This window comes from Euleptes europaea, chromosome 1, assembly GCF_029931775.1.
Source record: "Euleptes europaea isolate rEulEur1 chromosome 1, rEulEur1.hap1, whole genome shotgun sequence".
NCBI lineage: Eukaryota > Metazoa > Chordata > Lepidosauria > Squamata > Sphaerodactylidae > Euleptes > Euleptes europaea.
Genome location: NC_079312.1, coordinates 97,412,714 through 97,426,687, shown reverse-complemented (window position 1 = coordinate 97,426,687; position 13,974 = coordinate 97,412,714). Strand labels below are relative to the sequence as shown.

At 43.6% G+C, this 13,974-nt stretch overlaps 1 protein-coding gene across 3 annotated transcripts in view; it reads right to left on the bottom strand.

The window, feature by feature from the left end:
• Positions 1 to 2,142, bottom strand: part of ARHGAP26 (Rho GTPase activating protein 26) — a 357,153-nt gene extending 355,011 nt beyond the window's left edge. For all 3 annotated transcript variants that reach the window (XM_056851135.1, XM_056851143.1, XM_056851152.1), the window contains exon 1: positions 1,980 to 2,142. In XM_056851135.1, the coding sequence (XP_056707113.1) occupies positions 1,980 to 2,133 (154 nt within the window). In that variant the 5' untranslated portion in view covers positions 2,134 to 2,142. The remainder of the gene's footprint in view (positions 1 to 1,979) is intronic.
• Between the last annotated feature and the right edge of the window lie 11,832 nt (positions 2,143 to 13,974).

The following is a 13,974-nucleotide window of genomic DNA, read 5'->3' as shown; positions in this document are numbered from 1 at the left end:
GTGAGGCAGAACTAGGCAAAAATTAGGCAGGGCATAAGAGGACTATGTACAGTAATGCCCCATGTGTGTTGTCATCCCACCCCATTAACAGTACCATTTGGTACCTTGATATGAACGGTCGTGTGCGCCTCTCTGTTTCTCTCTCCATGAAAATGTGTAGGATCAAACCTGAGCTACACCTTAATGACACCATAAAAAGCCAGATTCAAAACAAATTAACACAAAAGGGAGAGAGACTAGACCAGAGGTTCTGTTGCCCAGTATAGTTTGCTATCACCAAACTTACTTGAGGACCATGCTTCTCACCCAAATTCATATTTGTCAAGTGTAACAGGTTGAGATTCTGTTGGCTGTAATAGGCCAAAACTGTGCAGAGTTAAGGGTGCCCACTTAAGGGCAGAAGATCCGGATGTAAGATTAGGTTTATGCCTGCAAGGCTTCTGTTTCATCACTTTCAGCACATTCCTGAGATACGCTGGTGGCCTGCACCAAAGGCCTTTGGAGGCCGGTGAAGGCCTACGCCGGCGCAAGGGCCCACAGCGCAGGTGTCCAGGAGGCGTACGCTGGCATTTGCAGCCCCAGCACCGGCGTTCAGGGCCAGACGCTGGTCGCCGGCCACTGCCACGGCAGCCAACGTTGTCCCAGGAGGTGTTCCCGGGGCATCCCAGCGTCCTGGGAGGCAGTCCCAGGGTGTCACAGTGGCGGGCGAGGTTTCGTTGCCTCCTAAACCCGGTGCAGGCATTCCGGTCAGGAATGCGCTGTTAGCCTTCCGATCAAGTGTTCCAGGCAGGCATGCTTTTTCTCTGCCTTGTCAGATTCATGTCTTTCCCAAAATTATTTTGTAATATTGTTTATTTCAACAGGGCCAAGACCCTCCAAGCATCTTTTAAGACAATTAACCTTTTCAAATCAGTCATTCTTCCATGGATTTGAGGAAAAAAAGAAAAGGAAACCAAGACTGCAAACATTTGCACACTGGTCAACCTTACTCTGAACTACTGTACACAATTTGTGTTTCAAGAACATGAGCTGAAATTCTGCTGGAATTCTGAAGAGAAGGAGCAAGAGCTACATGGAGCATTAATAGTATCTGGGACCATGGCTGGGTAGTGCATTAAAGAGCATCTCTCTGGGGTTCTTTTAAACAGTTACTGAGGGCATCAGACAGCATTCAACACAACAGGTTCCCCAAGTACCCACTGAGAGAGCCAAACTTAGTAAAATAAAAGAAGTATAATTCTTCTGCTAAGATGACTACCTTAACAAGCAGGCGAAGGCAGAAACAGGAAATCTTCAACCCTGATTGCAATGGAACTTTTAGGTATGTACATAAAATGCCTGTTATCACAGTAGCCATAACACAACCATAACCTACAGCAAAATAATTGCAAACGGGGAATTCAACTCTGGCAAGGGCTAAAGATCAGTGAGAAACACAACTCCTTGAATCAAACAACCTAACCAGGAAACCCTCAGCACTCTTTGAGATGTATTCTACACACAAAGGCCTTTCATTTTCACACACAAAAGGTTGCTGGGTCAGACCAGGAAGAGAAAGCAATGACTTAGGTATGTTTGAACCACACACCCAAAACTGTGCATCGACGACTACTGCTAGTTGGCACAGTGTCGCCGCCCCTGCAATGCCATTCCTTATCTTCCCTCAACACTTTGCACTCAGTACATTCCCCGATCCACTCACATCTTTGCTGCCACAGGAAACAGAGGCACCAACTACGGAGCAAACTCCATCGCTCCACTCGTGCATAAGACCAATACACTGCCACATTGTCGACTGGCCTGTCCCTCTTCTCCTTGCTACATACACCCCAGCAGGTGAGGTGCGAGAACTCTCCTCCTACTGTCTGACAGGGGTCTTTCCTCTCGGTTTAAGTCACCCCAAGAGCCACCTCCCTTGTCCTCATGGCCCCTCGTGTGCAGAGTTCTGACAGGTCCTGGCAGCCCCCCCTGCCACTCACTTTTAAGCGCCGCGATGAGCGACTTGCCATCTTTGATGAGCTCCTTGATGAACTTGTTGGTCTTGTCCAGTTCGGCTTCATGGGATTTCAACCTCTCTCGGAACTGGGGACTGTCCAGACAGCAATCGCTAAACTCCAGGGCAGGTAGTCCCATGGTTTCCACGAGCCCCTCCAAAGCAAAGCCTTAGCACAAATAATAATAATAATAATAATAATCAGCTGGAACAGAAAGAGTCACAAATGGAACGTCCTCCCCCGAAAAAGACTTGTTTATAAAAATGCTATTAAAATCGAAAAGATGTTCAACAAAATGAAAAGATGCACCCACCGCGCCAGAAGCCTCCAGCGTCTCAAGGCTCCTAGAGGCAGGAAAGCGAAACAATTAATTACCAAAAAAAAAAAAAAAGCAGGTCAACGGAGTTAATGAGGCGCAGGACTTGCACTGGGAGCTGCTTCAGATGCCGGAGGGAGAGAACGGGAGCCGCTTGGAGGAGGGGGGCGGTGCTGCTGCTGTAGTAGCAAATGCCGCTGCCTGAGGACTGCTCATGGCGAGAGCGGCCAAGCACGCTGCAAAACTCAAGAACTGCCGTCGTTGCCGGAACCCTTTTCACCCCTGAGCCTGGTGAATGCTGCAACCGCTGCAACCGCTGCCTTTAAGGGGGGGGGGGATTAAGATTTAAAAAAAAAAAACAACCCTCCAGTCAAGGCAGCCGGCGAGGTCTCCCGCGGCCTCGCTCAGCACAGGCGCCACGCCGATCGGTTCAGCGCAGCCATCGCCGACGGCATCCGGGATCAATGGGGACACTCCGCTTCCCCATTGGAACGCTGGATATCATTTTCCGACCGCGCTGCCCATTGGAACGTCGTAAGGGAGTGTGCGTGTGTGTGTGTTTTTCCTCCCCCGAACGCAACCCCGCCCCTTGCGCCAGCCGGAGCCAATCAGCGGGCGGCCTGCTGGCGGGCCGAGGAGGAGGGAAGAGAGAAAGATGCCCTGAGATGACAGACCGGGGACGGCGGAGGGCGTGGCGAGAGTTATGTCAAACCGCATGGAGCGTCCCTCCCCCCTCGCTTGCCCGCCTTCTTAAAGGGACAGCCGCCGTCTCGGGAATGGCGGGGAGACGGCCGGGGCGAGGGTTGCTCGAGGGCATGCCTCGGAAGCCTGTTGACCCCCGCCTGAATGAAGGCGCCGAATCGTTGCTCCAGAGGGAAGGAACGGGGCCCGTGCGGCACGTTTGTGCCAGGGTTGCTTGCTTCGAGCGTGTCTTTAAAAAAAAGAAGGGGATTGATTCTGGCCACTGAACGCCACCCCCACCCCCCTTGTCTCACCCTGCGAGAATTCTCCCGAATGGGAATCAGCTTGCTGAAGAATTGCAGCCTGCACGTGGCGGTGTTTATTTTTGCAAGAAGGCAGACGTTGAACAGGGGAAGCGTCTCCCTTGCTGGGATGGGCATTGCTTTCTCTCCCCCCCCTCCCCCCGCCACGAAATGTTGCTTGTCACGCCTGAGAAGAGCAGGGTGTAAAAGTCAGCCCGTGTGAATGCTCGAGATCCTTTTTGCACTTCGTTTCCATTTCTGTAAAACCTGTTGTCTCCGATCTTCATTCTTTTGCACGGGGCGCTTGATGCGAAGTTATTACTATTTATTTTGGCTTGACAGGTGCCAGAAGGTCGTGCCCAGTCTAAAATAGCCTCTTGGCTAAACAAGAGCAGCCCAGGATGTGTGTGTGTGTGTTTTTAGGTTAGGCTGGCTAAAAACAACCAGATGGCTACTGTATTTCCATGGCTTTTATTAGGATTAGTGTATCTGAAGGGGTTACAGAGGGTTAATTTTATTATATTTTATTCAGCTGGAAGAGACTGGAACTCTGTGTACATTAGAACTACACCAGCCTTCACTATTGCCACATCTTAAGGGGAAACATAGGTAATAAATTTCTAATAACAATTCTACAAGGTTGTTGTTGTGTGTTTTTTATACTCTCTTTATACTCCCAACTGTGTTCAGGATTATCTCTTTCAAATTAAATAAATACTATGAAATGAAGGAATTAGTCTTTTCACCCTTTGAATTAGGCAAGAGAAGTCAGCATTCCTTCAAAACAAATTCAGTTAATACCTTCAAACTTTCAGTTACATGCTACCAAAGGTCTTAGGTATTTTAGGTACAGGTATTTTAATTTGGGAACTTATTTTCAATTGTCTGTGATCTGTTTTTATGCTCTGCTGGGAGATTATTGCTTGATTGTAATTAATACCTTTTAATGTTTTGTTTTTATTATTTTTAATTATGTACGCTGCCTCAGACAGGTTCCTGGAGAGGGGGCATACAATTTTTGAAATAAATAAAGGTTTTGACCAAGTAGCATGTTGTAAAGTATGTCACAGTAACATCTCATTTTCTCTCCTGGTTTTAAGACCGTATGAATATCTCTTGATCCCAATCTTACAACTAGATCTGATCCTCTGGCCAGAGTTATGTTTGAACAAAGAGAACGGGTTTTATGCAAGGGTCCTTATTCTTTTGTACCAATATGTCTAGAGATGTAACATAATGAATAAGTTAAAGAAATGTGATCCACACGGCTACAGCAATCCAGCTATTTCATTCAAGGTTTTATGCGGCTTACAAGGGCCAGAAAAAGAGCATTGGGGGTGGGGAATGACAACTGTAGCTGTTATTTATTGTTTAGGAAATGTATATGATGCCTCTCCAGAGTCCTGCTGAACCCCATAAACTCAAAATCAGAACTACCCCTTACAGCAGTGCAACACTGCGCACAGAAAACATGAGCAAGAACTTAAAGCGTAACAGTACAGTCAGTGGCCTGAGTGCCCCATAACAAAAAATTGTAACAAAGAATAAGTACAGAAGATGTCCTGCAGATAGGGCTGCCAATCTCCAGGTGGTGGCTGGAGATCTCCCACTATTACAACTGCTCTCCAGCCAATAGAGATCAGATCACCTGGAGAAAATGGCTGCTTTGGCAATTGGACTCTATGGTATTTTTTAAAAAAAAATTATTGAGTTTTTTTTAACAAACAAATACAATATAAAAAGCAATATAAAAAACAAAAAAACACATAAACAAAAAAGAAATACATTACTGAAAAAAGAGAAGTATAAAAGGGTATTTATACCACATCAATATTCAGTACAATTATCAATCAAAATATTCAAAAATGGCATTGAAGTCCCTCACCTCTCCAAACCTGGCCCTCCTCAGGCTCCACCCCAAAAATCTCCAGATATTTCCCAACCCACAGCTGGCGGCCCTACCCACAGACTACCCTTATGCATAAACTTGACTTTTAAATAGGATATCATTGGGTACCATCAAATAACACTGCTGGAGTCAGTATTACTGCACTGAGAATACACAAAAAACAAGTCCCACTTTAGCACAAGTAGGCCAGTGAGTGTGAGACAGAATTTATGCAGTAACAGGATTGTAATCATTATCATCAACCCCTGCAAGGACATAAGTCCATAGTAACCAAAAAGGTTGTGACATATGAGAATAGTACCATGGTTAACAGAGCACACACATTGAGATTCGTGGCATGAGACCATGGCTTGTTCAGCTCCCAGCTATATACCTAGCAGGAAATAAGAGTAAAGTAATACAGATGTCATAGCTCAGGACACCAATGCAGCCATCTCTACAGTTGCAGCAGTAGACAAAAAAGCAGCCCACATGCATAAGGAAGGGGCCAACAATGTGCAAAGCATGTGCCCTACCCCTGCACTGAGCAGTATGGCCAAAAACTTAGGCTGAGCCAGCCCAGGGGAGTTTGATGCCCTGGAGTGAATGATGACGGTGGAGCCATCCCATTCAACAGAGAAAAATGAAGTCTAGCAATATATTTTTTAAGAAATAGAGAAAAGAAATTCACTTCTATGTAATTTGGCACCCCTTGAAGCCTGGTACCCTAGGTTGCTGCCTAGTTTGCCTATATGGTCAGGCTGGCCCTGTTTTAAGGAATGTCTAAAAATATAAAGACTGAGAAAGGTAGCATCTCTTATGTCAGTATTATTGGAATTCAAAGGCAAAACTGGAATAAAAATTCTGGCTGCCATGGCTGCTCGTGGTCACTGCTTACAGAGTATATCGGTTGGCAGTCTAATTAGGAGTTGCCTGGATTCTCTCAGAGGCAAATTACTTCTTGTGTGAAGAAAAGCAACTTCAGGAACAGCCCAAATCTGTTTTTCTGCTTAATTTGCAGACAGGGTTCCAGGCATATATTCACTTGCATTTTGATTGGAGAGGAGGAAGCAGACAAAGAATAATCAGAAGAACAATAGCAGTTGGTGGAAAGAGTAAAGCACTCCCACCTCTCCCAGCTTTTTCACTCAAGACAGGCCCCCTTCCAAAGCTGCTTTTTTTTTCAGAATAAGTGACAATCTAATGTGCAGTTTACCCTTATTAATGTAATGTTTAAAAATATCACACATGCATTTAACTTTGAACTGCATGATGCAAATCGGCTGAAAGCAAGCTTGGCACTTAGAGAGAAAAGTGGAGCTGTTTACCAGAGTAGAATTTGACCCGATGTCTTCCACTTTGCATTGCAGTACTACAAACCACTGGCCCCCCAACATGAGGATTGACAGCACAGAACAGATAGGTATACCCAGTTCTTAAAGACCTTGTTGTTCACTGGCTGAGCAAGGGTGTGTATAATGGTACATTAGCTAGAAAATCATAAAGTGTTGCCTTTTAATAGTGGATCCCAATCAAATAGTTGTGGATAAATTCAGCTATCCCACTGCTGTTATCACTTATAATAAAACTTAGGTTTGCAGCACATAAGAAAAAAGAGCTCTAGAAAATACAGACAATGCAATCAAAATATATGGAGAGAGATAAATTGCAGCTTTACAGATTTTTTACAGAAGGCACCTAACTTAGCTATGTTGTTATTAGATCCAGCAACACCAGCCGCTAAGGTTGCCAGGTCCCTCTTCACCACCGGCAGGAAGTTTCTGGGGTGGGGACTGAGGAGGGCGGGGTTTGGGGAGGGGAGGGGCTTCAATGCCATAGAGTCCAATTGTCAAAGCGGCCATTTTCTCCAGTGAACTGATCTCTATCAGCTGGAGATCAGTTGTATTTGCAGGAGATCTCCAGCTAGTACCTGGAGGTTGGCAATCCTATCAGCCAAACTACCACAGACCCTTTTACTAACGTACAGATGTCAGTACTTGCTAGCAATTCCTTCTGCTGCTTTTATATCAACCCAAAGTGGGCAGTGTCTGCATAAGAAAGTGAATGAACAAAATCATAAACAATGAAATATGCAGAAATCCATTTGTCACAAAAGAACCTTAACCTTCATCAGCGGCCATCTTAAATTGGTCAGGCAAATTCATTTTGTCTAAAGGCCAAAGCCTTTCCTCTTCTCTGAAAACCTGCTTGCTGACATGTGAAATGTGGAATTTCCTGTGTCTGATACTCTTGGCAGTCCTTTTTGTTAAGTGTTAAGGCTACTGGAAGAATCTTCCTGCTTTTGATAAGTATAAATAACCTTACTCCATCAACTGGATAGCCTAGCTGTACGAGGTGCTGGTTTGGAATTGTCTTCCTGCACCTTACTCATATTGAATGGCTGTCTTAATTCTCTCTTTTCACTAGCTAGAACACTGGTTCCCAACCAGGGGTCCATGGACCCCCAGGGGTCCGCGAGAACTAAATTAAGGTCCGCGAAACAAAGTTATAAACCCTTAATAAATTAATATTTTCAATTAAAAGTTCTCTATTATAAAAATATATATTCAAATATTATTCTAAGCTTAATGTTTAACTAACAGTTATGATTAAAGTTTATTTTCAAATTCTCAGAATTTTTATTTTGAACCTTGGGGTCCTTGCACTGAACAAAAAAGTCCTTGTGGTCCCTGGTCAAAAAAAGGTTGGGAACCACTGAGCTAGAAGGACACACTTGCCAACAAGTCCCGACTGTAACACTGCAATCCCCTGAGCTCTTTAAATTGGGCTATCTTGTTCATTAGGGAGGTTGAGTGTTGAGTAGATATATCTGGAGATTTTTAGGTAACACAGCTGATCCTGGTAACATAGCTGATCTTCCTGCTTTGTTTGGAGGAGGCTGTGCAGCCTGAAGTTATCTTGGACATTATTTCTGCAACTCATGTCAGCTACAGAACCTTGCTTGAGTTGACATCAGTCAGAGTCAGGATGTTGCTCCCCATTTTGTCAACTGTCTTGTAGGAGTAGGATTGCCAACCTCCTGGTAATACACTATAAAACCAACAGTGAAGTAGCTAACAAATTACAAAATACAACACCCAGCAGAGCAATACAATAAACAGTCTATTACAACGTGTGACATGTAAGGCAATATAATCCAAGGTATAGAAACAAATACAGAAAACCCAGAATAAGGTTCTAACAACAATACTTATACAAACCGCTGGAAAGGAGTCCAAATGTATCCAAGTCAGGGCAGACTTCAGTGGCAGTTGCGAGCATGCGCAGCCAATCCAAATGCCGCTCAATGGAATAGTCCAACTCATGAGCCAGGGGGAGCAAGGATAGGCTGGCTCGACCAGGTTACCAGACTCCTGCCGGTAAATGTAACCTCCTGATAATAGCTGAAGATCTGCTATTACAACTGATCTCCTGCCAATAGAAATCACCTGGAGAAAATGGCCACTTTGGCAATTGGACTCTATGGCATTGAAGTCTCTCCCCTCCCCAAACCCCGCCCTCCTCAGGCTCTGCCCCAAAAACCTCCCACCGGTGGAGAAGAGGGACCCGGCAACCCTATGTAGAAGCCTTTTTGTTTAGTTAATGTTTGTTCTTCAGTGACCTTAAGGGCAGCAATTGGATGTCCAGTAACAATGAAATCCATTTGTCACAAAGAGAACCTCAACCTTCATCGGTGGCCATGACAGATAACAACAGCATGGCAGATAACAGGTCTCCAGCCTCCGGGTGCATGAAAAGCATTTTTCAGCTTGATCACCTGCAGTTCTCAATAGGCTACCATCCCTTGCCTCCAAATCATAAAAAAGAAACTCATACTCTATCACCAGCTGGTTCTTCTAAGACAACCAACATATTAAAATATTCCTGTAAGATCCCCCAGAATTAACAGGGAACAGACTAGGGTTGCCAACCTCCAGGTGGTGGGTGGGGTTCTCCCACTATAACAACTGATCTCCAGGCGACCAAGATCAGTTCCCTTGGAGGAAACGGCCACTTTGGCAGTTGAACTCTATGGCATTGAAGCCCTTCCCTTCTCCAAACCCCAACCTCCTCAGGCTCCACCCCCAAAATCTCCAGGTATTTCCCAACCTGGAGCTGGCAACCTTAACTAGAATGTGCCTAATTCTCTCTCGCATCCACTTACTGCAAGGGAAGATCTGTGGGGATGGGCAAGCAGTCTTTCATAGATGTTTGTCTGCCATTACGGATCTTCTGACTAACTACAGGACTAAAATTTGTCTGCTATTATAGATCTAACTAACTAAACCTTCAATCCTGTCAGAGTTTTCCTGACTGCAAGTGTGGAAACCACTGTAATAAATGACAGAACTCATTTCCCTTCTTAGCAAAGTGCTGGTGTCTGTTTCAGCCATGAGGGAAGGAATATTTGGTGACAACAAGTAGGCAGGCATGGGAACAAGAGGCAGAAAAGGGGGCAAGTGGCCCCAGTTTTAGGCTGGTTAGAAAGAAAGAGAAGCCATTCAGGATGCAGGTAAATAACGGATAGGGTATCCTGTTGTGGGATGGGATGCAGGCTCTGTTGAAATTTTCCAAACCGTAATGCCCACCAGACTCAATGAGGAGACTTCATAAGATAATTGATTTTTTTTTTAAATCAGCCTTAGGTACTTTTAATATCAAAATACCTAAAGCCAAAGTTTCTTAGCTGCCCCTCCCATATATGTTTGTTTACAGCAACATTTTGGTTGGAAATGATTGATGCGAAATCTATATATCAAAGCATCTTAAACTGTGGGTTGCGACCCCATATGGGGTCGGGTAACTAAATGTGGGGGGGGGGGTCGTGAAAAATTAGGCAACAGTATGCAAATTACTATGCAAATTTGCTTTAGTCTTTAATAAATGGTAAACTTATATGTATAACAAAGAATTGTTTTAAAATAAATTTCTTTTTTATTATCAGTAAATGTTTGATTTGTATACCTATTTTATATACCTATATACCCAGGGTCACGTAAACATTTCTTGGGTGAAAAGGGGTTGTGAGTGGCAAATATTTTAAAAGCCCTGCTATATATTGGGGAGAGTAGAGGGAGCAAACCTTAACTCTCTAGAGACCCCTTCTGTCTGGTCCAGGAATGACACTAACGGGCTGCAGAATCCATGGATACTGCTTGGCTTTAAATTATTTTTAAAAGCCATTTTACCATTAGTGGTGGAAATTATAGAAAACTTAATCCTAAAGTATATATTGGACAGTTTGCAAACCTATCTATTGTTCCCTGTTGAGTGTATACTTGGCAGCAAACCTGGGTTTACTGTAGTGTGGTGAGTGAAATAGCCATAGCCAGATCGCCCTCGCTTCTCGGCCTTTTGGCTAAGATCAAGTGTAGAAATAGCCATAGAAAAAGCCCTTCCTGTCTGTGAAGGGGTCATGGATTCTGTGTTTCATGGTGGGAGCAATTGCTCTTGAAGAGCCTCAGTTGCACAGTCTCCAATGGGCGTTACAACCACAACTATTTATTAACTGTTGAGCAATAATAATAGGTCTCATGAAATGTCTACCATACTGGAGGCCAAACCACATGTTATGTTGGAGGTTTATGAACAGAACTCTTCTTACTTGACCCTGGGGATGAAGTGGTTAACTCTTCCCCCACGTGGAATTCACTGTTTCTCAGAGCTTTTTGTGTATAAAAAGGTGCCAGTATTCATATATAAGATTGTGCCTATTTCTGCCAATTTCCCACTCAGGACTTGTGAGAACCCCTCCAAAAGGTGCTGTCCGGGATGCCAGCTGATACAAGGGCCAGAGGCAGGTAGCATAATCTGAAAGCCAGTTCAAGGTCAGGCACCATTGTATTCCAATCCAATTCCTAAGCGTCAATATCCGAGAGGCAATCCAAATTCAGGGTCAGGTCCAGTTCCGAGGTCAGGGTAACGGCAGTCCAGAGAAGTTTAGGGGACCAAGAAGCACACAATGCAGTTGTGACTAGCTGCTTCCACACAAAGTTTTTTTTTTTGCTTCCTGCTTAAATCTTGTTCAGGTAGGAGGCCTGCTGTTGCTCATTAAGCAAGCCCGGTGGAGCACACCAATCTTCATTATCACCGATGGCTAGTGTTCTATGCTGGCTCACTAACCTCTTGCTTCGCCTTTGGTCTTGCATTGCTACTCTGAGCCTTGCCGCCTGCATTCCAGAGGCTTTGGTGACCCGTTTGATCTGCCCGGTGAGGCACTGGCTGTGCCTGGGCCACAGGCATAGCTGAATCTCCTGAGCCAAAAGGCTGAGAACACAGTGGGGTCTCTTCGGCCTGCAGCTGCTCTCCTGCTTCTTGCTGCTCTGCAGCCCACTACTGCTCCTCCCTTCCCAGCCTGCATTCTGCCTCCATCTCTTCCTCATCTGAGGACGTCTCTGCAGGCTGACCTATGACAGGTGCCGGTACTCAATACAGATGACTACCACAACAAAAAAGCCCCTACTATTTCCCTTGTCAAAAGTACCCCCCACGGTACTTTAAAGTACAATCTGAGTATCTGCCTCTTTTTTTTTTTTTTTTTTTTTTTGCATTATTGGAACTTAAATCAGTTAGGGGGGCATATTTAGCTAGGGATATGGCATTGTAGGATAAAGATTTTTTATATATATATAATTTTTTTATTGCTTTTTTATAATAAATCCAAAAAAAAGAAAAGAAAAAGATATACATATAAAAGAAAAAGAAAACATATACATACATAGAGCGTATGTTATCTGTTAATACATTAATACATTGTTATACATATAAGAATATATAATACGCCCTACATCAAAATGCCACCCCCCACCACGGTGCCCTTCACCAATGGACTTCCGATGGAGTGTTGTGACATTATTTTAAAAAATCACATTGTTATAAGTTCGATAGAATCACATTGTACTATAATTCATTAACTATATTTTTAAAATCCGTTTTTGCCGATTTATCCCAGTATGCAGCGGCCTTTGACCATGTTGTTTTAAATTCCTCCATATCTTTCCCATGTAGAGATACTGTAATTTTGGCCATCCGCATATAGATCCATAATTTTTCTCGCCACTCTTTAATTGAAGGTTTATTTGTTTGCTTCCATTTTTTAGCAATTGTAATCCTTGCTGCTGCAAAACTAAACATAAACTGCCAATTAACATTATCAAAAGCTTTTTCAGCGTCCAAAAATATCAAGGCTATTGGTGTCGTATCTTGTTCCACATATTCTAGAAGATCTATTACTACCCTTACATTCTGACTAATCAATCTTCCTGGTAAAAATCCAGCCTGATCATCATGAATTACTTGATTCAATACTCTTTTTAATCTATTAGCTAAAATTGCTACAAATAATTTATAATCAATATTTAATAATGAAATCGGTCTGTAATTTTTAACTTCCAATGTGTCAGAATTTACCTTTGGTATTAATGCTATATTTGCTTGCTTCCAAGTTTGAGGGATAATACCTTTTATCATCCCTAAATTCATCACTTCCAAAAGATAAGGGGTTAATTGCTCTTTAAATATTTTATAATAATATGCTGTAAAACCGTCTGGTCCGGGAGATTTATTCAGTTTACTTTTATTTATTACTTGTTCCAGTTCATCCTTGGAGAATCTAAAACTTCTTTATTTTCCTGTGTAATTTTTCCCCAGTCCCAGTTAGTAAGATACCCTTCCATTTCTGCCTCTGAGACTGGTTTTTTTTTTTGTATAAATCTGTATAAAATCTCACAAATGTATCTACTATCTCCTCTTTAACTCTTGTTATCTTACCCTTCCTTCTGATTTGAGTTATTGGTATTTTTTTTTATCATTTGATTTAAGTTGCCAAGCTAGCATTTTACCTGTTTTATTAGCATGTTCAAAGATAAAGAGTTAAACCCATGCCCAAGTGCCTTGGCACAGATGAAGCTTCCCCGCACCTGCTTTTATGAGCCATTTTATGGGCCAAACAACTTATCCAGTCATAGGACTCCAGTATCTGGTATAGTTTGGCCCTGTATTTTCTGAATAACCTAGCACAGTTCTACATTAGGGTTGTGCAATATATATATATATATATCTCGGGTTTATTGGGCCTGGTTTTCTTTTCTTTTTTGTAAGCCTGGAAAAAGTCGAATACCCATACTGATAAATATGGGTATTCGGCTTATTTCCAGGTTTACCGAAAAAATTCGGGTCCATTATAGTCTATAATGGGGATTTTTTTCGAAGCTCCTGCGGGGGCATTTTTGGAGATAGAGTCACCAAAGGGACTCTACTTAGATGGTCACTGAAGTTTAGTGGGGGGGGGGAGGAGGAGGAGGAGGAGGAGAAGAAGAAGAAGAAGAAGAAGAAGAAGAAGAAGAAGAAGAAGAAGAGGAGGAGGAGGAGGAGGAGGAGGAGGAGGAGGAGGAGGAGGAGCTGGTTTTTATATGCTGACTTTCTTTGCCACTTAAGGGAGACTCAAACCAGTTTACAATCACCTTCCCTTCCCTTCCCTTCTCCTCCCAACAGACACCTGTGAGGTGGGTGAGGCTGAGTGTGTGTGACTTGCCCAAGTCACCCAGCTGGCTTCATGCGTAGGAGTGGGGAAACCAACCTGGTTTACCAGATTAGCCTCCGCCGCTCATGTGGAGGAGTGGGGAATCAAACCCAGTTGTCCAGATCAGACTCCACCGCTCCAAACCACCGCTCTTAACCACTACACCACGCTGGCTCTCCAAAGGGGTCACTTCCATCCTCCACGCATTTGTGAGCAGAGCTGTCTATCAGTTTTCAGGTTCAGAAGTTCAGCGTTGCCGAGGCCTGGCAGAA